This window comes from Amblyraja radiata, chromosome 24 (genome assembly GCF_010909765.2).
Source record: "Amblyraja radiata isolate CabotCenter1 chromosome 24, sAmbRad1.1.pri, whole genome shotgun sequence".
Lineage (NCBI taxonomy): Eukaryota > Metazoa > Chordata > Chondrichthyes > Rajiformes > Rajidae > Amblyraja > Amblyraja radiata.
Window position 1 is genome coordinate 5,689,173 of NC_045979.1, and position 26,109 is coordinate 5,715,281.

Below are 26,109 nucleotides of genomic sequence, written 5' to 3' on the forward strand. Positions count from 1 at the left end.
TCCCCCCTTCCCAGAGGTGATGCCACATACTCTCACATTTAATGGTATTTCATTCGGTTATTCCATTATTTTTTGCACTACTTTAGATTTCACTAAAATCTTGACGAATTCTGTTGTTTAACATTTGTCACTTTATTGTCACGTTTACCCAAGTACAGTGAAATTCTTTTTTGCACAATTCAGTGACCATCTTGCTATATATTAGGCACAATATTAAGTATAAGATTGTAATATAGTAGACTACACTGAATCCATACACAGTGAGTTGCCACGTTTTTGGCACCATGTATTTATTGGTGTATTTATCATTATGGTATATATACTGTCTAATACGAAGGCTTCATATGAACAAGGAATTTTGCTGCATCCTGGCATCTACTGTATTTCAATAAAGAGCGGCACAGTGGTAAAGTTGCTGCCTTTTCTCGTCAGAGACCCAGGTTCAATCCTGACTATGGGTGCTGTCTGTATGAAGTTTGTACGTTCTCCCTGTGACCTGCATGGGTTTTCTCCGGCTGCTCGTTTCCTCCTTCACTCCAAAGACATAGAAAATAGGTGTAAGAGGTTCCATTGAATACAAGCCCAGTCTTTTCAATCTTTCCTCACATGACAGTCCCGCCATCCCAGGGATCAATCTTGTGAACCTACGCTGCACTGCCTCAATCTCAAGGATGTCCTTCCACAAATTAGGAGACCAAAACTGTACGCAATACTCCAGATGTGGTCTTACCAGAGCCCTATACACCTGCAGAAGAACCTCTCTACTCCTATACTGAAATCCTCTTGTTATGACGTGCAGGTTTGTAGGCTAATTGGCTTCAGTAAAGATTGTAAATTGTCCCCAGTGTGTAGGATTGTGCTAGTGTATGGGGTGATCGCTGGTCGGTGCGGACTCGATGAGCAGGCCTTTCCGTGTTGTATTTCTAAACTAAGCTAATCTGAAGAAGGGTCTCGACCCGATATGTCACCTATTCATTTTCTCCGGAAATGCTGCCTGTCCCGCTGTGTTACTCCAGCATTTTGTGTCTATCTTCAGGTAAACCAGTTCCTTCCTAAGAGTCTGAAGAAGGGTTTTGGCCCGAAACGTCGCCTATTTCCTTCGCTCCATAGATGCTGCTGCACCCGCTGAGTTCCTCCAGCAATTTTGTGTACCTTCCTTCCTAAACTAATCAGATTCTGGCCTTTTGTGGAGCTCCTTATCAAATGTCCAGAGAGGGAGAGTTCCTTCCCTTGTGTTCACAGCACATACAGTATATTATTTTGTTTTTCACGATGGCAATGTTGAACTATGTTTACATGTTCCGTTGTGCTGCTGCAAGTAAGAATGTCATTGTTCTATCTGGGCCATACATGTGTTGACTGGAGGCCGGCGCCACTGCAGGCGGTTGGTTGGTTGCTGTCAAGCGGCGCGGCGGGAGATGCTCAATTCGAATGGACTGTCCCGTGATTCCAAGTGGGGAGGGTCACGTGGGGACGATGTCACGTGGGGGAGGGGTGTAGGCAATTGCTCCATTAGCCGCGCCCCCTCCCGCCCGCCGACGTGTCACGTGGACGAGGGGTGTGGGCAATTACTCGTTAACCGCCCCCTCCCCCCCTCCCTGCTCCCGCCCGTCCGCTGCCGAGTGGAGCCGAGTGGGTCGGAAGGAGGCCGCGCGGTTACCGTGTCCCAGGTCGGATCGAGTCGAGCGCTCGGAGCAGGTGAGGTGGCGGGCGGCCGCGGGTTACAACCGTCTGAGGAAGTTTTCCACCCCAACCCCCCTCCCCCCCTCCCCCCCCACACACACACACACACACACACACTTGCCGAGGCCGGCGGCTTTATCTGCTGCTTGGCCGCCACGCCCAGAGCTGGGTGTGTGTGGGCCACAGCGCTGCTCGCAACAGGGGTAAGGCCGCGGAAAGAGAGAGAGAGAGAGCGCCGGACAGGGCCGCTTCCCCCCCCCCCCGCCCCAGCCCCAATATCTGGTGTGGGGGAGCGGCCAGTTAGTAGCGCAGCCGGCTGTAGGAACCATGGGGTCGAGCTGGTTGGAAAGAGGCGGCAAGGGAGTGGTTGCTTGTCGGACGGGGGGGGGGGGGAGGGGTGGGTGGACGCGGATATGGGGACGGTGAGGGTGCTGGGGGGTGAGTGGGTGGCGAGAAGAGGGTGCGGGGGCGGTGTTGGGTGAGGGGACGGAGAAGGTGGCGAGGGGATGGTGTGGGTGCTGGGGGGGGGGGGGGGGGTTCGAGGAGAGGATGCGGGGGTGGTGTGGGTGGAAGGGGGTCGTCGGGTAAAGGTGGGTGGGGAAGAGTAGGTGATGAGGGTATAAGGGAGCAGGGGTAGACAGTCACGGTGGGCGAATGTAGCGCCGGAAACCCGGGTTCGATCCCGACTACGGGTGCTGTCTGTACCGTGTTTGTACGTTTTCCCCGTGACCTGCGTGGGTTTTCCCCGAGATCGTCGGTTTCCTCCCACGCTCCAAAGACGTACAGGTTTGTATTGGCTTGATGATAGATGTACGAATTGTCCAGTATATATATTTTTTAAAGTCCGACTTCCAGTATAGTCCCGGAAGTGATGACCACAACGTACAAGGAAGGGCATGGTGAGGGTTGAAGGGTGGGAGGCTTGGTGAGGGGTGAAGGGTGGGGGGGGGGGGGGGAGGCTTGGTGAGGGGTGAAGGGTGGGGGGGGGGGCTTGGTGAGGGGTGAAGGGTGGGGGGGTGGGGGGGGGGCATGGTGAGGGGATAGACAATCGGTGGGAGGAGAGAGATGTGATGGGGAGGGAGACACTGAGGGTGAAAGGGTGGAGTAGCATGGTGAGGACGAGACATGGGGACAGACTGAGGGAGGTGAGGGGGAAGGGGTCAGGGTGTGGATGGAAGTGCAGGGGGAGATATGGTCAGGGTGGGCGGGGACACGATGCAGGCAGAGGTGAGGGTGGTGGGGGGAGGCAGACACGGTGAAGGGATGGTGAGTGTGGGTAGGGACTTATGGGGAGGTGATTGATGGGTAGAATCATATGGACTGTTGGTGGGGGGGGGGGGGGGGGAGTGGTGGAAGAGGGTGAAAAATTGAAGGTTGGAGAAGTGGTCTCCAGCCCATGCCCTTAATAGTGTGGGGCGGTGGGTTATTAATGATTGACGTAGATGGAGCCAAAAGAGTAAAATGCAGATGTGCTTTCAGGTGGAACATTGCAGATTGGACCCTTGAGCTTGTACAGTCGTTCTACAATCATGGATAGTCCAGTTTTGAAGCCACTCCCCTACTGTACACATTGACACTTTTGTATCAGATAAGCTCTGTCGATTATTTTTAATGACTACCCTCAGACCGTGATATCGAAATTTCAAAAGAGTTGTGTGTTTACACAGAGAGTGGTGAATCTGTGGAATTCTCTGCCACAGAAGGTAGTTGAGGCCAGTTCATTGGCTATATTTAAGAGGGAGTTAGATGTGGCCCTTGTGGCTAAAGGGATCAGGGGGTATGGAGAGAAGGCAGGTATGGGATACTGAGTTGGATGATCAGCCATGATCATATTGAATGGTGGTGCAGGCTCGAAGGGCCGAATGGCCTACTCCTATTTTCTATGTTTAGATTTGTGTTCCTTTTCTGTGAGGAAAGGTGCAGTGGGTGGCTGTGAGGAAGTAAATTGATGTTTGCGGCTCCATGAGTAAACATTAGGTGGACTCGTGGTGCGATAGTTTAGTGGGAGGAGGTAGGGTACAGAATATGAGGTCAGTGGTCTAGTGCTAAATTTGGCTGTCAGACGGATCCTTGTAGATCAGGGGTGAGAGCTGTTAGTGAGTGGGAGGGATAGAGAGTGCACGTTGATTGTAGTAAGTGAAGATTAGTAAATGGAATATGGATGGATGTTCGTTGAAGTAGGTAGGAACAGGGTGATTGGAATATGGGTTAGACAAAGAATGCAGTTTCTATGAAGGATAATGAAGAAAAAGGGTGGGTAAGGGCAGTGAGTAGTAATTACTGAGTGGGCTTTTTGATTAGGATAGATGAGGTGTGGATAGTAGTGAGGAGATTAGCAGATGTTTAAAAAGGAAAAAAGGCTAGGGAGCTGGAGAAGGAGCAGAAGTTAAAATGTCAAACAGTGAAGTTTAGCACTCCTATGTTCAAAGAACATTTGAATAAGAGTTGTGATCCAAAAGTTGGAACGTGCAAATGTCTGCTGAGGGCAGTGTTTTTGGCAGACATGCACTTTGTGATGTAGGCTTGGATGTGAATCATTGCTGCTTCGTATGTCATTACACCAGTGACTAGTTCAAAAGAAGTTCATTGGCTGCGCAGTGCCTTGGAATGTCCTTTACTTTCTGAAAAATCCTGCCCTGTTCCCTCTGACTTCCTATGTGTTCATTTCTTCCCTGCTCCTCTATGTAGAACCTCCTTTAAAACTAACCTTTGTCTGGGTTTTAGCCATTTCTAATATCTTTGGCTAAGAACACTACTGGTAATGCCTCTAAAGTGCTTTTGGGTTTTTCTGCTCCAGTCCAGTATAAATATAAGCTGTTTATGTTAAGTATTTTTTCTGGCTGACCTGTAGCAAAATGTTTTAATTCTACAATTTTAGTCTATAAAATCTCTTGCACAATCTCCTTGCTGAATTATTTTGCAGACTATGACAGTTTTTCAGTTTAAGTCAGTCCTTGCATAATATTAGGAAGGATGTGTGAGGAACTGCTAGAAATATTTGTGATACCTAGTCTGGGCTTGCTCACTGCAATTGATCCTTTAGATAATGGGGTTGATGTTTGCTGCTATCCAGAGTTGAATGAGGAGAAAGGTGCAGGGCAGAAAATTCATTTTCTGTGACACAAATGTAGTGTTAACACTCAGTGGGGTTGGGGTGATGTTTTGATGGCAGCGGCTGGAGAAGGATTTTGAGGCAGTGATATTATTTAGACCATTGTACAACAATACTGTTTGTTTTCTCTGCCTCATTTGCCCCCAAACTCTGCATAGGGTCATCTACCCACATGCTTGCAGCTCGAGTTGCAGATTACCAGTTGGCATGCCCTAGATTTCTATTTATGTTGCACATTTAACCTGTCCCCATATTCTAATGGTTGTCAAATATTTGACAGGTGGATAATACTTAAAAAAAAAAAAAAAAAAGATGCTAGATGTAATCTGTTAACTGGCATAAACTGCCAGTAAAGCTGAAGGTGTGCATGGGACAGTTGGGAGAAGGTTTTGTATCCATGGACAATTTTATCATTGGGGATTTTAAGTTTGTGCAGTAGAAACTTTAGATTTGTCTTTGTGCAATCTTTGAACAATCTACTGAATCTTTGGGATGCAATTCTTTTGTCTGTGATGGCATTTGCAATTTATTTTTTGCATTCTGCTTTGCATTGCAGGTGATGGCCTTGATAATGGGTTAGCATTGAATTTGTAAATGTTATCACTATATCTATATATCATTTTTTTCAATAAAGGGAGTAGTGAATGCTCAGTCTATTATCCAGAGTAGGGGAATCAAAGAACAAAATTTAAGGTAAGAGGGGAGAGATTTAACAGGATCCTGAGTGGCAACTTTTTTCATGTTGGATATCTGAAGCAAGCTGCCAAAGGACATAGTTGCGGCAGGTACAATAGCAGCATTTGGACAGGTACATGGATAGGAAAGGCTTAGAGATATGGGCTAAACATGGGCAGATGCGACTAGTGAGGATGGGGCATGGGTAAGTTGGGCCGAAGGGTCTGTTTCTGTGCTGTATGACATTGACTCCAATTTGCTAATTTTATCAAAGTAACTGAATGTAGGCCATCAGCATCATTGAATGCATATGTGCTTAATGCTGAGACTTACACATTTGGGTCATAGAATGGAGATGACAGTTTACAGTTGAAGTAAGATAAAAATGAGGTCACCAATTTAATGCATTTAACTATTCATTGTTAACTTGAGCTCTAAACGTATTTTAGCAACATACAATATGTTTTTCACAATTCTTTGTCATAACTAGTAGATAATTTGGCATTCATACCTTTTAGTGCCTATGACACTCCTGTGTTAAAATGTAACTCTTTTGCTTTTTAGTCCTCCCTATGTTTTATCCTCTTTGTGCCCTTGTTTTCAGTGCTGCTTGTGTTCTGAAATAGAGACAGCTCCTCATGCACAGGTTTTTGGCAGCCTTCTGTACCTATCCACTTAGATTTTGAGAACTTTAAACTTAATTGCAAGATGTCGAACTAGGGTAGGGTGATTGGATGTGAAGCAGAATACCTTCCTCATGAAGAGTCCAAGGGTTCTCAAAGACTACATGGCACTTTTATTTTTGCTTTAATGAAAATGTGAACCACAAAATCTGTTTGCCCCATAAACATTGAGCAGCCTGTTTTCATGAGAGCTGAATAAGATCAAGCTTGACACTTCCTAGTAACAAAGCAGAAAGGGTACAAATATTGACAACTAGAGCAGAGATGCAGATACTTGTGCTCGGATCTTGAGCAGAGATCTCAAATGCAATTATGGGATCCTGCAACTTACTCAACATACGTCCATCCCTTTCTACTGAGCTTGCCAAATCTCAATTCTACAAAAGACACCTGCAGAGTTGCACTTCAGGAATGCTGGCAAAATAATTGTGATTATTCTTATTCCAATTATATTCTGGATTTACATCAAACCCAAGTGTTTATCCCAAACATTTCAATGACCTACAAGTCTAGCTCGGGTGTTATTCAATGGACTGTCAAGATGAATTATGTGCAATTTTCTCTGAACTTGCCTCATTCAACAATTATCATCTTTCACCACTGCCCTCTTGCTCCAATATCTTAAGTAAACACTGGAAATCTTGGAGTGTTAAAATTGACAAATTCAATGACTACACATGGAAAAGGGTATCAAATTAGAACAAAAATCAGTTAAATCAATGCCATTTAAACAAAGGGCTTACTTGATTAGTTTTTTGATTAGTACAGGTGTCGGAGGTTATGGGCAGAAGGCAGGAGAATGGGGTTAGGAGGGAGAGATAGATCAGCCACGATTGAATGGTGGAGTAGATGGTGCGCCAAATAGCCTAATTCTACTCCTATCACATGACCGTAGTCCAAAGTACTGTCAGTACAATGAATACTTGCACTGTCACACGGAAGGTAAAACTTTTATTGTTCACAGGTATCCACTTTGGAAATGCGCAAGCTGAACAGTAACTAGGGACCCCAGATTGGCACTACAATCTTAATTAATTAGCCAGTACAATGTTACAAGAAACCCAATAACAATGTTTAGTTTGGAGATACTGCGCGGAAACAGGCCCTTTGGTTCCATGCCGACCAGCGACCCCCGCACATTAACACTATCCTAAACCCACTAGGGACAATTTTTACATTTACCAAGCGAATGAACCTACATACCTGTAGATCTTTGGAGTGTGAAAGGAAACCGAAGATCTCGGAGAAAACCCACTCGGGTCGCGAGGAGCACGTAAAACTCTGTGCAGACCCGGGATCGAACCCGGGTCTCCGGCGTTGCATTCTCTGTAAGGCAGCAACTCTACCGCTGCGCCACTGCTGCCCGTGCCGGTTCTGCATAGTTTTCCCACTTCTGGGATTGACCAAAACCAATTCTGCTCCAGAGACAAGTGCTAAAACAGTCACTTTCATCGTTCCCTTGTGACATTTTAGGGGCTGATAAATCTTAAATACTACAAAAATGCCTATTTTTTCCAAACAATTCCTTTTAGCATGTTAGAGACATCATGAAAGAGATATAAACTAATTGAGCAATCTTGTGCAAAACAAATGAATGGAGAAACTTAGCAGGTCCTTCAGAACAATGTTACAACACCTACATGTAGTATCTTCAATACAAACAGAGCAAGCAACAAAAATATTGTCTTCAAAGCAACAACACAAGTTCAAGTAATTGAATAGCCATTTCAGAAGCATTCAATTACTGCAACACATCTGTTTACGGTCCATATAACCAAGGTTTCACAGCATCTTAAGTTAAGACACCTTTCATTCAAGTCCCCTCCAGTGGGAAAAACAATTGAAAGTAACTCGTGTTCTAATTATATAGTCCAATAGTCACAGCTGCAATTGACCAATGAATCTTTAGATGCCACCAGGAAAGCAAATCAACAGCAGCATTTGAGATAAAGTGCAGGATGCATGCTGGAACAAAGCCCCCAAAGATGGGACCCCTATCTCATGTTCTGCTTTGGATTGGTATAGGCCAACGAGGAAACAGCAACCATGAATGTGCTTAATTTATAATTCCATTTCATAAAACATGCCACACATTAAACAGTGTCCATAGCTTGGGGCTACTGACAATCCGCGGTCCAGGTATAAGCTCAGGGGCGACCGCGCTTTTGCAGTTGCCGCACCAAGACTGGAACAGCATCCCTCTTCTCATCAGAACTGCCCATTCCATCGACTCCTTTAAGTCTAGACTTAAAACTTATTTCTACTCACAAGCGTTTCTTGAGGTCCTCTTAGGGAGCGCTGTATTTATGTATATGTTGTTAGATCTATGTACCACTGTATGTAGCACGTTAGTACCTGCACTAATGTAAAGCACTTTGGTCAGCGAGAGTTGTTTTAAAATGTGCTATAGAAATAAAATTAATTTAACGTGACTTTACTTGAAACACTGAACTATGTCCCTGGCTGCCTGCATGTGTAACGGTCTGATCAGTTTGAAACTTAAACTAGTAATTCCCTCTCCATAACCTCATCTATATTGCTCATTTCATAACTCTCATCCACACAGGTCATCCTCTAGCTTTTATTTCTCACCCATAAAGAGCCCGATTAGAACCCCAAAGGCATCCTGTATATCATACTCCACTCATTTATCAGTTTACTCATCAGTACATGTGAATGCCTACAGCTCCAGAATGAACTTGCTTGGAAATCCTTAGAGCCTCACCATGACCTATTTTTAGAATACTTTTGCTGATTTATCCTTTTTCCACCTCAAGCACATACAGTGCCCTCCATAATGTTTGGGACAAAGACCCGTTATTTATTTATTTGCCTATGTACGCCACAATTTGAGATTTGTAATTTAAAAAATCACATGTGGTTAAAGTGCACATTGTCAGATTTTAATGAAGGCCATTTTTATACATTTTGGTTTTACCAAATTTGTAGAAATTACAGCAGTGTTTATACATTGCCCCCCCCCATTTCAGGGCACCATAATGTTTGGGACACAGCAATGTCATGTAAATGAGAGTAAACATGTTTAGTATTTTGTTGCATATCCTTTGCATGCAGTGACTGCTTGATGTCCGCGATTCATGGACATCACCAATTGCTGGGTGTCTTCTCTGGTGATGCTCTGCCAGGCCTGTATTGCAGCCATCTTTAGCTTATGCTTGTTTTGGGGGCTAGTTCTGTTACGTTTTCTCTTCAGCATATAAAAGGCATGCTCAATTGGGTTCAGATCGGGTGATTAACTTGGCAACTCAAGAAATGACCATGTTTTACCTTTTGAAAAACTCCTTTGTTGCTTTAGCAGTATGTTTGGGATCGTTGCTGTCGAATGAACTGCCAGCCAATGAGTTTGAGGCATTTGTTTGAACTTGAGCAGTTAGGATGTGTCTATACACTTCATAATTCATTATGCTACTACCATCAGCAGTTGTATCATCAATGAAGATAAGTGAGCCAGTACCTTCAGCAGCCATACATGCCCAGGTCATAACACCCCCACCACCGTGTTTCACAGGTGAGGTGGTATGCTTTCAATCTTGGCAGATCCTTCTCGCCTCCATAAATTGCCCTTGCCATCACTATGATACAAGTTAATCTTCGCCTCATCTGCTCACAAGATCTTTTTCCAGAACTGTGGTTGCTCTTTTAATACTTCTTGGCAAACTGTAATCGTGGCCATCTTATTTTTGTGGCTAACCAATGGTTTGCAACTTGCAGTGTGGCCTCTGTATTTCTGTTCACAAAGTCTTCTGCGGACAATGGTCATTGACAAATCCACACCTGACTCCTGAAGACTGTTTCTGATCTGTCGGACAGGTGTTATTACGACACAGAACAATACAGGTTATATTTGTGATGGGCAAGCAATTATGGCTCATGAAAATTAACCCAATTGTGAACCATTAGCCCATAACTTGTCCTATTTACACCTTTCCATCATTTTATTCTGAACCACAAAAAAACAGAGCAATTAATGTCTATGCTACTTCAAATTATAAAATGAAATGGGAGCAAACTGAAGTGTTGTTCTTTCAGATAAAACTAAACGAGCAGCACTAAAATATTGATTTCAAAATCAGTCTGAAGAAATTTCAAACAATCCGCTGCCCTTAAAGCACAGTTCAGAACATGCAACTCTGAAACAATTGGCTCAACGTTAAACACGTTAATTCAGTGTCTTCATGGCAGGTGATGGCAGCCAAGCAAAAGGATCTTGACTAGAATGATTCTCTTTCAGCCAGGAAATCACATGCAAAGACCCATTAACATGCAGAACAAAAGACAGCAATATTACCAAGCATGGAGCAAAGATGAGGTTTGGTGTGATTCAGAGCAACACTGTGGGCATTAACTGCTGTCTGAATGGAATTCAAGGGAAAAGATAGAGCTGACTAGGAAGGAGCTTAGTGTAGAGAGCGACACTGAGGGTTTGCTTCTGTCCATTCGTATACCATGTACAGCAGACCTTCATCTTTATTTGATATTTGACTAAATCCTAATTGTTACATCTTAATAGCTGATGTGCACAAAATTCAGACATCTTCCATTCAGAACCAAACTGGAATAGATTGTCAACAGAGCAACTGCCCAAAGTTACATTTGCTGACAAAACATTAATCAATGCAACATTTGCCAAACGTCTTTGAAAGCTCTCAATTTAGTCAAAATATGGCTTCTGCCCAGTTACTGATGCGCAATCATTTCCTTGCCTATTACTCTGGATACCAAAATCACATTAGATGTAGTTCTGAAAGCACCATTCTACAATACACTCAACTTACCATTTTCAAAAATGCCAGAGGTTGTTCATCGCTATCCAGACAAGGCCTAACCTCCAAGTACCTCCAGTACGTTGACGTTTTTAAACCAGCAATTAGTCATAGAGTGATACAGTGTAGAAACAGACACTTCGGCACAACTTGCCCACACCGGCCAATAATGTCCACATACACTAGTCCTACTTGCCTGCATTTGGTCCATATGCCCCCAAACGGGTCCTATCCATGTACCAGGCACGTGCCGTGAGTAATTACTCAGGGTAGGCAGTCAGTCGGTTTAAAAAAATAATCTTAAACCGCGCATGCGCAGATTGTTCTCTCCGTACGCTGTCAGTCGACTTTTATAAAGTAATTTGTCTTCAAAAGCCATATCTCTCAATAAAGTACCGTATTTCCCGGCGTTGAAGACGCACCCCCATTTTGAGTTGCTAAATTTTGAAAAAAGGCTGGCGGGACATAGAATTTCTCACGCTCAAATATAAAAAATAAAAATAAAGAAAGTAACAGTTCAATTTGCCCAAGGCTTCCAAATCTCCTCCATTCTGAAGGACTGAATGGGTGGGGGGTGGAGGGTGACGGCAGGTGGAGAGATGGTGGGAAAAACGGGAGCACACTGGGACAAGTTGAATCAGTTGCAATCTTATCGAATGACAATACTAGTTCAAGGGACCAATTGGGGAGAGTTCCTTTCACAGCGTGTGGGGAGTCTGGCCCGGGTCAGCGCAGGCAGGAGCGTTGAGAAGGAGCGGGCCGGGATTCATGCCAGTAACTCACTCACTGCTGCTGCGGTGCTCCGGGTGCGGAGCCATCGGGTTGTGGCCGGGGAGAGAAGTAGGTGGCTGCGAGCGGCCGCCGGGATCTCATTGCCTTCTGCCGGCCTGCTCACCTCTGGCAGTGCTCTCTGTCTGAATACCTCTCCTGCCGCTCGCCGGCTTCGCTCATATCAGCCGCTTTCCGCAAATCCTTAAATTCTGACTGCTGCCAGGAGCAGGACTTGACCTCACTTGCTGTGCTGGGTGACACTGCATGGCATTCACTGCCTGGTCCGTGTCTTTCAATGTAGTGAGGGGACCAGCTCAAGAGCAGGTCAGCAGGCGATGGATAACAGGACAGCGGGCGGTGGAGCCTACTCGTGTGTCAGCGCGATCAAGGGACCAATTGAGGTTACACGGGCTGACACAGGAGTAAGCTCCACCGCCCGCTGTCCTGCTATCCAACGCCCGCTGACCCGCTCCGCTCTATGATCTTTGCTTTTGAGCTGGTCCCCTCACTGTCCAGCACAGCAATACTGAGGATTTAGTATCCTAAAGCATGGTGAAAGAACAGGACATCATGAAACTCGTCCTCTGAAGTCTTCAAACTTTTTTGAATAAAATTCTGGTCAATACTTCAACTGAGACATAATAAATTGATGTGGGCAAGACACTTCACCTACCTTTGCCTGGGACTAGAGACGGAAATTAGCTACTGATTGGCTACAATCTCGCATATTTACATGCAAATGTTCATTAATATGCACTGTCCCTATAAACAAATTATTATATATTATTATTATTATTTGGGCTAAATTAGCTTGAACCCCAAGCAGTATTCCATCAGTGTAGTGATAGACAAGATTTTGCCAATATCAGAAATTAAGACTCTTCTTCTTATCGAGTCCACACACAAGATTAGAAGTTGTTCAGCCAGAGCTGAACACACTTCTTGGCATCTGCACAATGGTGTCTGTCTTGCGCTTCTTGTGCTTCTTGTGCGTGGTGGTGGAAAGATTGGTTGAAACAGGGCCGCGACGTGAACGCTCTTTCCTTGGCCCCAGAAATTAAGACTGACCTTACAGGTCAAGAGTTGATGTCTACAGGACATTGCTAATTAGAAGGGCATTTTGCTGGAGACCAAATGTGCATGATCTTGACAGGTTGAAGAGAAGGCGTTGCTTTCGGCTGTCAAGAACCAGCAATCATTCTCGAGAGTTTGGCCATTTTGGAGACATTTCTATTGTGGCAAATCTTCAGTTCTCCAGCTCTGTACAGTGGAGGCTCAATCATTGGCTTCATTGACATGCTTTCTGGATGGTGATAAAGTTATACGGTTAGTGCAGGAAGACTGAGGTTGAATGATAGAACATGCTTGAAAGTGTGGCTCACCTTGCCAATTCAGTTGCGAGTTTCACCAAAGCTTTCATCACCAAAAACTCCCTCTAAATGTAGATTTAAAATGTTGACCTTTCTGATATTTTCTTGATCACTTGAGCTGTGCTCTATAAATACCAGTGTATTAATGCAATTGAGGGAGAAGGAAAATCTAACAAACACACTGCCAGAACTTAGCTTTTAGTTTCTTCAGACAATGTGTGCATGTCAAAGTCTCTTGTGGAATGGAAATTTGTGAGTTGAGTGACAATTATAAGTTCAGCACATTGCACAGAGGTAAATCTCAATCAATCTCCCAACACTGAGTAAAACTTTGGATTCTATTTGTATAACAAGATGTGGCTGGCAGTGAGTGAGTCTTCATAGTGCAGAGTTGGATAGTTGGGAGACTGATCCAAAACTAACTTTTAATCTTTCAATTTCACACTTTTCTGTAAGATTGGAACATTTTGCAGTTACTACTAATTTTTTTTTAATGCTTATATTGAAATGAGCCGATTGACTGGCTTACTGTCAGCTTCATTATCTGGTATTGTCAGTAGGTTATGCAGGAATTACTTGACCATTACTTTTCATTGATATTAACCTATTGAAATCTGCCACATCCAGGATATTGTCAAAATTAGACTTGGTTTACTAACTTCTCTTGGTGGCTAATCTGACTGAAATCACCTGATATTCCAATCCCAGTGCTCTGCTTTTGCATTTGTCATTTCTCTATTGTCAAGTTGTTTGAAGAGCTCAAAGCAGAATTGCCAGTTGTTTTAATTGAAACTAACTGCGACTTTACTTGCATGCGCATCTTCAAACCTCTTAAAACTGCATTCTGTGTTCCTGATGCGGCTCCTTTATATCAAGACTAAACGTAGACTAGGCGACAAATTTGACAAATATTTGTGCTTGGTCTGCCAAGACCTGCTGGATCACCCAGTTGCTAACCATTTTAACTTCCCATTCTGACATTTCTGTTCTGGGCTGCCTCCATTGCCAAAGCAAGACTATATGCAAACTGGAAGAGCAACGCCTTGGGTATCTTACAACACAACAGCAAGAACATTGAATTTCAATTTTGTGTAATGTCCCTTCCTCCCTCTTCCCTGTCCCCTTAATGCATCTATTTCACCCACTCTCTTGCTCTTCCCCTTCCATCAATAGCCCTCCCTCTGGATTTAGATTTCATTCCTCCTTACCTTTACCCTTGGCTAATCTTTAGCATTTGTCCACCCATTTGCAAATTAATCCCGCCCCCGTACAATTGGTCTGGATCTGGACCCAGAACATTGTTTATCAATTCCCTCCATGTTTGCTGCGTGCCCAGCTGAGTTCCTCCAGCAATTTTGTCGAATATTACTTCTATTCATTTGGCTGCATTGTTCACTCTAGATGTGTTTAAACACTAGGTTCAAGGCAAATGTTATCCACCTCTTGAGCTGTTTTGTTGTAATGGTGTGAAAATGCACATGGATTGTAAGCCTAAATTAAATCTTTTCACATTAACCACTACATCAAAGCTATTTGATGGTTGTTCTTTGCGATTTTTAAATGGTCAATGAAATTGCAGTTGCTTTAATATGGATTTGCTTGGTTATTTTACTTTTCTGAGTTGGAACTATTATTTAAGTTTGGGAACAATTGAACACTGTTGTTCCTTGTTTGATGCAATTAAGGTAACTTGAATGCAGTAGACCTGAGCTTTGCTCTATTTGTAAGATTTGACACTAAAGGCCCTGTCCCACTTTCCCGAGTTACTCACAAATTCTCCCGAGTTTTCCCCTTGATTCAAACTCGGAGAAAGTCTGTAGGAGTCTGTAGATATTTAGTAGTGGCTTGGAATGCCAGCCGCAGGTACTCGGGGCATCAGGTAAGTCGGGACGTTTTTTTCAGCATGTTGAAAAATGTCCGCGAGTAAAAAAAAATAAAAAAATAGCCCCGAGTACCTACAGCTGGCTATTACCGTAATTTTCCAAATTTGAATCGAGGGGGAAACTTGGGAGAATTTGTGAGTAACTTGGGAAAGCGGGACAGGGCCTTGATTCTCCCACCTCTTGTAGGTCTGAACTATTTTAGACCTGAAAGAGTCCCAGCTTATTCTATTAGCAGTTGACAAACACGTGGCAAACTCTTGACTGGGTGACTTTTTAACGCTTGTTTACCTTGGATTGGAGTGAAGTCTAAATGACCTGTATTGGTGGCCATGCAGTGTATAGTTCCATTAAAACTGGTTTAAGGGTGTAACAGTTTCCAAATAACAATAGAGCCACTGAACAAAACCTTTTCCTTTTCCCCCTGTTCCTTTTCCAAACTGAACAAAGCTGCAGCTAAATTAATTCCTGGATGCTAGTCTGGCCTACCAATATGTAAAGGTTGTATTCATGTTGCTAGGTCATTTGAGTGATCCTCCCTTTCACAGACTGACTTCACCCTCTGGACAGGAAACACAACATTTGTTCCAAACCAATACTCAAATTGATGGAGTTTGACTTACAGTTGTAACTTGACAAATGGGCACTTCATTCCAACTCTTGAAGTCTGAAATTTGGCTTGGTGGGTCTGATCAGAAGGGAACTTTTGTACTCTTGGACTTGTGTATGTTTTACAGATTAATCTTGTAGGCTCTGTCAAAGAGGCACATTTGTTTCTTTCCCACAACCCACAATTTAAAGTTTTCTAAATTTAATAGAATTGGCAATTGTATTGGAATTTAATTTTTCTGGAATGCGTATGGGCTAATTGCCATTGAGACATGGGCAAGCCAAATATTTGAACAAATAGAAACCTTTTGTGAATACAATGATTTTTTTACTTGTTTCACTGTCCAACTGGCTCATTGGGATAGGATATTTTGAAAACTTAATGATTTATAGACTTTGTAGGTTATTCAAAACTTTTGTGGTCGATAATGTACGCTTTTCTCTAATTCCCCAAAGATGGTGTTAGGGCATTAAGATTAGAAGGTGAAAGTAGTTTTCAGACTGCATTTAGTGATGCACCTTGAATACTTCTCACTATTCTGTGCTTGCATGTTTGCAATCGGTTACTGGGGAGCAAGGACATTCAGATTCCTTTGTAGGCAATGTTTCTCGATCTTTCACCATTGTGCCTTTTGGTTAATCCTTGGCAGGATAAACATTGACTTGTCAGTGCATCATTTTGCCTTGTGACTCAAGTACACAAGTTCTTCCAGAGACCAGTATTGACCCGCTGCAATCACTTAAGTACTTAATTGCTTAAACATTGGGATGATTGAGGGTTGTGAAAGGCACTGTGGATAGGATTAGCAAGCTATAACAAGCACAAACCAACCTAATATTCGCACCTTGAAGGGCCTGTCCCACTTGGGCGTTATTTGTGCGTCATTTACGCGGCATCATTTGCTCATCACGACATAAGACGCGCGCGTTGTGACGTAGGCAGTGACGCGCGGTGAGTGCGCGGTGCCCCAGGATTTTGGGATGCTCAAAAATCCTCGCGCGCCACCTGCGTGCCGCGCAAATGACGCCCAAATGGGACAGGTCCTTTACTTCCAGTAAGACACCAGAATCAACCAATTAATGTTTTTGGTTTTGTCTCCAATTGAAATGAATGGGAAATTGGCAGGATTTGAACTAGCGTAATATAAATTTCATTATAATAATGCTTATGCCACATTTCAACTTTTTTTATCATTGTCCTCATTGCTAACTTGATCTCTTTTCCCTCCAGAGATGGCTGCAATTCGGAAAAAGTTGGTGATTGTTGGCGATGGTGCTTGTGGCAAGACCTGTCTTCTGATTGTGTTCAGTAAAGACCAATTTCCTGAAGTGTATGTGCCAACTGTTTTTGAAAACTATATTGCAGACATTGAAGTGGATGGCAAACAGGTGAGTTGGTTGTGAATTTGGAATTGCTTATTGCCAGTGATTGTTGCAAAACAAAGCTTGCAAATTGCTAATTCAAAGTTTGGTTTTTCTAAGCGTCTCCTGAAATAAAATGAGTTTGTATTTCATCAAACAAAGGCAATATTGAAAATCGCTCGCTCAGCATTTGAGAGTACTATACGCCTGGCTCCTTATCATGATGGATTGCATGATGCTCACACAATTGGCATGTAAACATTCTAAGAACCAGACAGAGGGAGGTAAAAGATGTGGAGGAGTTGTGAGTGTGTCACTATGACACTTGAGTGATACTGGAGGGTTTTTTTGCCCACTGAGGTAGTATGGATGGAATCAATCTCTCATCCCATTAGAATTATGTAATTGTTCCAATGTGATTTTTATACTAGGCCTCACAATAGCTAGTGGGAGATAGGAACAGGTATGTAGACTGATTAAGGAAAGACAAAGCAACTGGGTGGCATTGTGGTGACTTCAACAATATTGATTAGAACTTAGTCAGCACAAAAGACTTGAATGGGGCAGATTTTTTTCTGTATCCAAGAAGGTTTCCTGAAACTTTATGAGAAAATGGAATGAGGACCTTGTACTGGGAATCAAGCCTGGCCAGATGACTGAAGGTGCACAAAAATGCTGGAGAAACTCAGCGGGTGCAGCAGCATCTATGGAGCGAAGGAGATAGGTAACGTTTCGGGCCAAAACCCTTCTTCAGACTGACTGCTGTTTCTGTGGAAGTATTTTGAAAATGGTGATCACAACTCCATAACTTGTAAAATGGTTATGAAGAACACCGAAGTTATGGTTATGAAGAATAGATTTGGAACAGTTAGTTCATAAGACCACATCGGTCGTGGGAGGTGATTAAAGGCCAGACAAAAATGCAGGAGAAACTCAGCGGGTGAGGCAGCATCTATGGAGCGAAGGAAATAGGCAACGTTTCGGGCCGAAACCCTTCTTCAGCATTTTTGTCTACCTTGGACATAAATGTGGATGGGTTGCTTAGTAAGCTTGCTGATGACAGTGAAATTGAAGTTGCGGATAGTGACGAAAGCTGTCAATGTATAAAACGGGATATAGATGAGTTACAGAAATGAGTGGTGAAATGGTCTTTGTTTAGCAAGTGTGGTATTGCACTTTGGGTGGTCAAATGTAGTGGGAAAGTATCGTTAATGCCAAGACCCTTAATAGTCCTGATGCAGAGATCTTTGGGTCCATGTCCATAACACCCTGAAAGATTTTGGATCAACTGCATTTGGAAGGATGTTGATGTTTTGGAAAGTGTGCTGAAGAGGTTTACAAGAAAAGCGTCCTGATTAGAGTATTGGCTATAAGAGTTTGGACAAACAAGGAATATTTTCTCTGAATCCACAGGGTAAGTGGTGACCTGACAGAAGTACATAAAATTGAGAGGCATAAGTCGGGTAGATAGTCACAATAAAGGGCTTGGTTTTGGGGGCAACGTTTAAAGATGTGGGCAAGGTCTTTTAGTTGTGTGCTTAGAATGTTCTGACGAGGGGTGGTGATAGAGGCTGATATGATAGTGGCATTAAGAGGATGTTGGATAGCTACATGGACATGCAGAAAATGAAAGGATGTGGATCGCATACAGACAGGAAATTAGTTTAACATGGCATTATTTGCCATGGGACTTAATGAGCCAAAGTGTCTGTTCCTTTGCTGTACTGTTCTATGCATAAATTATAGAAAAGACTTGTAGATGTAATTGACCTACAAAATATCCGGTAAATCTTAACATTTAGTTATTGATCAGGCTGAATGCAATTGTCGTCAGTTGTAGTGATATCAGAGTTGTGGAATTGATTATTTAAATGTATAATTCTCTAACAACATGGTTTACCATAATTGAACTAAATTTCCATTATTAAATTCCAATAATCAAAGTTTCATTATGTTGCAGGTCGAACTTGCACTCTGGGATACAGCTGGGCAAGAAGACTATGACAGACTCCGTCCTCTCTCCTATCCTGACACCGATGTTATTTTAATGTGTTTCTCAATTGATAGTCCAGACAGCTTGGGTAAGTGCATCTCTTTTTAAAATCTTAAATTGTAACTAATACTGAAGTGCAAAACATCACATAACAACTGTATCAATAAATGACCTTAATTGTTTTTAAATAACCATGCAGAAAATATCCCTGAGAAGTGGACACCTGAAGTGAAGCACTTTTGTCCTAGTGTGCCTATAATTCTAGTTGGAAATAAAAAAGACTTGAGAAATGATGAGAACACACGGAAAGAACTTGCCAAGATGAAACAGGCAAGTTTATATAATTTAGTGCTTTGTACACTACTGAATAACTCTAATTCTGAATCAAATTTGGATTTGCTCCTTCACACTTGCCTTTCCATTCAGTGCAAAGCTGTAATATTTTAACCTGTTGCCTATAGTGGTCAATTGAACTTTGTTTGGTTAATGTTGTACGAGTGTCAATCTTGTATAGAATGCAGATAGAAAGCTGAACTAGATCAGATGAGTACTTTCATCCTATCCTTGAGACAATAATTGGTCTGGCTGAGAAGTGATTTGGCAAAGGTAAAATACAGCTGATGCTAAAATCGGAAAGAAACCACTGAATCAAGACTGAACTTTAGGTTTTAAACAAGTTAACCAAGGAAGGAACTTCAGCAGGAAAGGCCTAGGATAAAAGGCATTTCAAATGAGGGCTGCTCCACAGTATGATTAGTATTGTGATCAGGAAATGGTAGTGAAATAGCAATATTGCCATTTTGTTATAAAATGAAAGCAATTATTAGTGTAACAATTTAAAAGGCTGATCTTATTAGTTGCTGTTCAACTTCTGCAGTCCCTTTGACATTAAGGGTAATAAGGGTAGATGGTGCTGGAGCTAGGCGATTCTTTGTGTACTGCTCCCAGAAGAGGATCTGCTATGATCCATTACAATTGCTCCACTCTTTTAAATCTTTATTATTGACCTCATTGGAGATATTTGAACTATCTTTAATCTGACTTTATCAGACATTATCTTGCAATAAATGTTGTACCCTTTTTCCTTTGTCCATTGTGGATGGCTTGGTTTGTAATCATATTTTAGAGCAAAAATAGATCATTCTGCTATATGCTAAGGGACACAGTTGAGTAATCATTGTCAAAGGTGGTGTTCTTGCTCTGGCTACCTGGGTTCATAATTCATTTTTCTCGAACTTCCCATGCAATCTTTCTTAGCCACGTGGTGCTTACCTTGGCCCTTTTGAGATTAATTAATTTGCTACACAAGCGGTACGTGTATAAATCAAACACTTGGTTAGAGTACCATTTGAGATTACCTTTGGTCCTGCTTTATTTTGTACTGCACTAATTAGAAATATTTTAATATTGGGGCTAAAGGGAATGAGCTAAAGAGCCTTGCATTACAATCCTGATTAGCACTGCTCTGGAAAAGGCCACAACCCCTTCAGCCTTTCCTTGGGCTCTGAAGCCATATTTAGAGGTTTTCGTTGCTTGTAAAAGCCTCTTGCATTTCTAAAACGAAGTCTTCACAATAAAGTCAATTTTGAGAGCATGACTTTGATGGAATTCCAAGTGGAATTTTCTTTCTGCGTGTAGCCCTGGTAATTTTGAGCACCTCCGATCTTGATACTCAAAGGTTAAGATTTTCTGTGGCTGCAACATCTGCCAAAGCAAGTGATTGGGCAGATGGTATTTGGTATAGTTTCCAAAGCCTTGATTTGTGGGGTAAACTGACTCCTTCCCCCCCCCCCCCCCCCCACACAAATCTTTGCACATCCCAAATCCTGGACTTTCCACTCGTCACTTTAATAGACAATAGGTGCAGGAATAGGCCATTCGGCCGTTCGAGCCAGCACCGCCATTCAATGTGATCATGGCTGATCATCCACAATCAGTACCCTGTTCCTGCCTTCTTCCCATATCCCCTGACTCCACTATCTTTTAGAACCCTATCTAGCTCTCTCTTGAAAGTATCCAGAGAACCGGCCTCCACTACCCTCCGAGGCAGAGAATTCCACAGACTCAACTCTGTGCGAAAAAGTGTTTCCTACTCTCTGTTCTAAATGGCTTACCCCCTTATTCTTAAACTGTGGCCCCTGATTCTGGACTCCCCCAACATCGGGAACATGTTTTCTGCCTCTAGTGTGTCCAAACCCTTAATAATCTTATATGTTTCAATAAGATGCCCTCTCATCCTCCTAAATTCCAGAGTACTAGCCTAGCCGCTCCATTCTCTTAGTCCTGCCATCCCTGGAATTAACCTTGTGAACCTACGCTGCACTCCCTCAAAAGTAAGATTGTCCTTCATTAAATTTGGAGACCAAAATTGCGTACAATACTCCAGGTGTGGTCTCAATAGGGCCCCGTACAACTGCAGAAGGACCTCTTTGCTCATATACTCAACTCCTCTTGTTATGAAGGCCGACATGCCATTCGCTTTCTTCACTGCTTGCTGTACCTGCATGCCTTTCATTGATTGATGAACAAGGACCCCCCAGATCCCACTGTACTTCTCCTTTTCCCAACTTGACACCATTTAGATAATAATCTACCTTCCTGTTTTTGTTACCAAAGTGGATAACCTCACATTTATCCACATTAAACTGCATCTGCCCACTCACCCAACCTGTCCAAGTCACCCTGCATTCTCAGCATCCTCCTCACAGTTCACACTGCCATCCAGCTTTGTGTCATCTGCAAATTTGCTAATGTTACTTTGAATCCCTTCATCTAAATCATTGATGTATATTGTAAATAGCTGCGGTCCCAGCACCGAGCCTTGCGGAACCCCCCTAGTCACTGCCTGCCATTCTGAAAGGGACCCATTAATCCCTACTTTTTGTATGTGTCTGCCAACCAATTTTCTATCCATGTCAGCACTCTACTCCCAAAACCATGTGCCCTAATTTTGCCCACCAATCTCCTATGTGGGACCTTCTCAAATGCTTTCTGAAAGTCCAAGTTTCATGTATATTGTGTTTTATGACTGTTGGCAGACCAATTTCCCTCTGGGATATTTAAAGTTCTATCTTATCGTATAACATGCACTTTTTCTGAAAAAGGATGAACTTATTTAATATGAACACAACACATTTCTAAATTTCTAGCTTTTCTGCGATGTTAAGACATAATTAGAAATGCTTGGCAGCAAGCTAGATTAAATAACACTCTCTCAGAACCATTAGTCCATCAAAACTTGATCTGCAAGTGTTTCCATGCTGCATCTCCAAACTCTCTAAACTAAATTGTTGGTATTAACTAGTCCATGGATTTTTAATCAAGTAATTTGACAGCTGTTTGACATGGTCATTGCTCTAGAACAATTGCTGTCTGCTGCAATCCCCCACTCCCCAAACTCCATAGCTCTAGTCGTTCTGAATTAAATTTGGGTGTAACATTGCTTTGTTACGCTATCGCATCTCCAGTAGTTGTGGTTATTGGTGTTGGAATTTTTCCGAAAATGTGATGTAGAATTTTTTGCTGCCTTGGTTCTCCAGATTTCCATTTGATTAGAAATATGTAGTATTTTGTAACCATTTACCCTATACCTGGCATTCAAATGAATCTGCATTTGATGCTCTGGTTTTCTGCAAACTTATGACGCTCTCGTATAGAAACAGAAAACATTTTTTGAGTACCGAGAAAATTTTAATTGAGCCCTTAGCTCCATTTATTTTTAGTTTAATATAGAGGTATAGTGTGAAAACGGGCTCTTTGACCCATCGATCACTTCTACACCAGATCTGTTATCCACTTATCCTACACACTAGAGGCAATTTACAGCAGACAATTGACCTACAAACCTGTATGCCTTTGGAATATGGGCGGAAACCAGAGCACCCGGAGAAAGACTGCATCGTCACGGAGAGCATACAAACTCCACACAGAACACCATCCATAAACTGGATCGAACCTGAACCTCTGGTGCTGTGAGACACTGCTGCCTAAATTTAAGTAGCATTCAGCTGTCTTTCCCAAAATGTTCACACCAAATCATTTATCCAGGTTTGGTTTTGTGTACTTCCTACTTTGGATGTATAGCTGCTAATGTTTTAAACAAATGATTTGCATTGCCTTTGGACATATTAAAGAATTACAAAACATGTGGTCGGCAGCTGAACACTAGATCAATCTAATCTGAATCTTGAGCTTCAAGCTCAGAACTTAGTTCTCCATTTTTGCTTGCCATTTTAAAAGTTAAATGAGAAGAACAAGGAAATGAGTGGCTAGTGGATGTGCATCATGTAACATCTGACTAGATCTGTCTAACTTTACCACCTTGACTCTTCTATCTGTCGAGGGGTGACAGCAGTTGCTGTTTTTTTACTCTCCAATGCCTTCGTCTAATAAACAGCATCTGAATGCAGATTAATTTAGAGTTGGTGGGGGGAAGTGGATGGAGGCTTGCAATTCTTTCTTAAAGCCTCCAGCCGCAGTCAGAGGGAACTGCAAACAATATTTAAGACCAAGTGCTTCTAACTTGAGTGAAATTTTACATGTTCAAATGGAAATTATGAAGTATGCTTTCAAGACCTACAGCAGAACTGGATTAGCTATTTTAAGAGTTCAATATTATAGCAGGATGTTTACTCCACCCCTCTTAGTATTTATTTGCCTACAGGCACTTACTTGCTCTCTCAGTTGAGCTAAAATTGGCTTGTTTCCGGTGTTCAAGGAAATATCTGGTTTTTGTAATCTGATATGGTGCTGCCAACTCCCCCTCTGGTAGTTCTGCTTCAAGTCAGATTTGCTCGTCTTTTGAAGCAGCTTGGTTTTTATCTGACTTTTTACCTTGCCAGAGCAACTTTTACCAGTCCTTGATATTGCATTAATTGACATAACCATTTAGCTTGTTTTTGTGAATAGTCTGAAACTGTTGCCTAAAAGAATGTCAAAGATGGAATGTTGTGTTTGAATTCAGGTTGAATATTTCTGGTATCATTGTTTGCCTGATTGTCACCATGCTATGCTCAATGTTATTGGTTGATGGAATTGCAGCCACACTCATTTTAAATAACTCTAATTTTGACGTTATTTTTATCAAGGTAGAGATGTTTTCTAGACGCTTGTGTCAATGTTAATATTCACTTGTCTAGATAATTGTCCCTTAACTTTGGGCCCGAAGCTTGCATCATAAATGTAACTCTTGTCTTGCAGCTATCTCCATTATACGTGCTGGTTGATCTACATGAACCCTAGTCCTGTAGTAGGCCACTAACAAAATACCAAATTTAAATCCATCCATGCCAAGTCATATTTCATCATTGATCTGTTTTCAGAATGCCTTTGGTTTTGCACAGAAATGGACCAAGTTCCCAAATCTAACAGACAAAGCTTCCTCATGCTGGTTCAGCAATTTAATTTTGGCCTTGTTACTAATCCATTGGTGGTAGAGGAACACTTATTTCTGAAGTCGTTTTTTATGCGAACCTTGCTTTGCATTTGACTCTGAGATAACAATGTTTAAGTTGATCGTGCACAAAGGTTGAACATTGGTTGTATTAACTCATGATTTTGTCCCATCAGGAGCCTGTAAAGCCAGAGGAAGGGAGGGATATGACCAACAAGATCAGTGCTTTTGGATACATGGAGTGCTCAGCCAAAACAAAGGAAGGAGTTCGGGAAGTCTTTGAGATGGCTACACGGGCTGCATTACAAGTCAAACATAAGAAAAGACGCAAGTGTGTTTTGTTGTAGGAATCTGATGCATACTATCGCATGTACTGTATTGGACGTAATAACATTTATCAAACTCTTTACACAGTATATGGAGACTTGCTCTTCCCCTTGTTTCTGAATGGCTACTTTTCAAACACTTTAGTCTGAGCCTTTCACTTGTTGTGTAATGCTTAGTATCTGAAATAGGCAATGGGAGGAGTTTAGTGTTGACTTGACCATGAACACCAGCACCTCATGACAATGTGGGTTTATGTACTGTAAGTTCAGGGGTTGGGATTTGGTACCAATTGGGTATCTACCTTGTTATAAATTCATTATAAAAACAAGGTAACTAGTGTCAAAACACCTTTTCTGCATAGTTTCATTAACTTGAACATTTGATACAAAGCATGAATTAGTTTGTGTAAACATTTTATTCTGTAACCTTAATCACTATTTACTAAGTTTAAAAAAACCTCTACATTTTACATTTTTCCCTCCATTCTAAGCATCGCAAGCCAATCTCGCAGTAGTGTAATTAACTCCTGTGAATGGTAGTGTAATGGCTTTTGTATAATTGCATTCCGTTAAGCATCAGATTTTCTTGTAGATTTATTGTATTGAGATTCATTTGTATTGAAGCTGATTTATATAAAATGCTAACTGTCAATACCTGATTGTAAGCACCTCTCCTAAGGGTTTGCAGTTAACCATGTTCTGAGTTCTGTGACTGAGCTATATTTCTGTATTACATTTGCTCAGGCTCTGCTCCCTTTGTACAATAGACTTGTAATTGCCTTGTTAATCAATTGCTGGACAAGTTGCTGAAGCAGTTTACCCAAAGTATGTTCCTAAACATTGGCTCTGGTTATCTGCAGCCTGCACAGCTAGCATGTCTTTCTCTTGTATGCAATAACCAATGATGTGGCTTCAATGCAATATCGTTTTGCTTTTATCCTGGGTTATAACATTCAGACAGTTGGCATTTACCAAACATTTAAAAAAAAAAAACTAGAAATAAATTCAATGGAATACTTTAACTGTGCCTGTAATTGAACTTGCAGTATAAAGATTTATCATTTGGATCAACATTTTGTGCATGTGAAAATGTTTAATTGAAATGGAGAACTGAAACTAAACTTGGACATTGCTTTGTGCAGCAAACACATCATGCTATTTTGTCCCATACCTGATCCACTGGCAAAACCTAAGGCAAACAAGGTTGAATTGACCCTCTTTAGAAAAGTCTATATTCTAGGAGTTGTCTCTGAAATGTTGACCATTGGGATTGGAAGCATCCTACTGACTTGGGAATCTTCAGAATTGTACTATCCATAAGTAGGAAGTTCTAAATGGAAATTGTTGGAAGCACTTAAAGACCAGCGAGCAACAGTAGAAATGAACAGTTAATGTGTTTGATGAAGACTCCTTCAGTACTGGGAAAGGGAGAAAACAAATTGGAAGGTGGGGAAGAGATGGATAGGGTG

At 42.1% G+C, this 26,109-nt stretch overlaps 1 protein-coding gene across 1 annotated transcript; it reads left to right on the forward strand.

Moving 5' to 3' along the window:
- The first annotated feature begins 1,487 nt into the window (after positions 1–1,487).
- LOC116986715 (rho-related GTP-binding protein RhoC) lies at positions 1,488–25,711 on the forward strand. The gene is made up of 5 exons (XM_033042311.1): positions 1,488–1,698; positions 16,799–16,956; positions 18,890–19,010; positions 19,122–19,252; positions 24,491–25,711. Exons 2-5 carry the CDS (start codon positions 16,801–16,803, stop codon positions 24,659–24,661), a joined length of 579 nt encoding a protein of 192 aa, XP_032898202.1. The 5' UTR covers positions 1,488–1,698; positions 16,799–16,800; the 3' UTR covers positions 24,662–25,711.
- Positions 25,712–26,109: the final 398 nt, after the last annotated feature.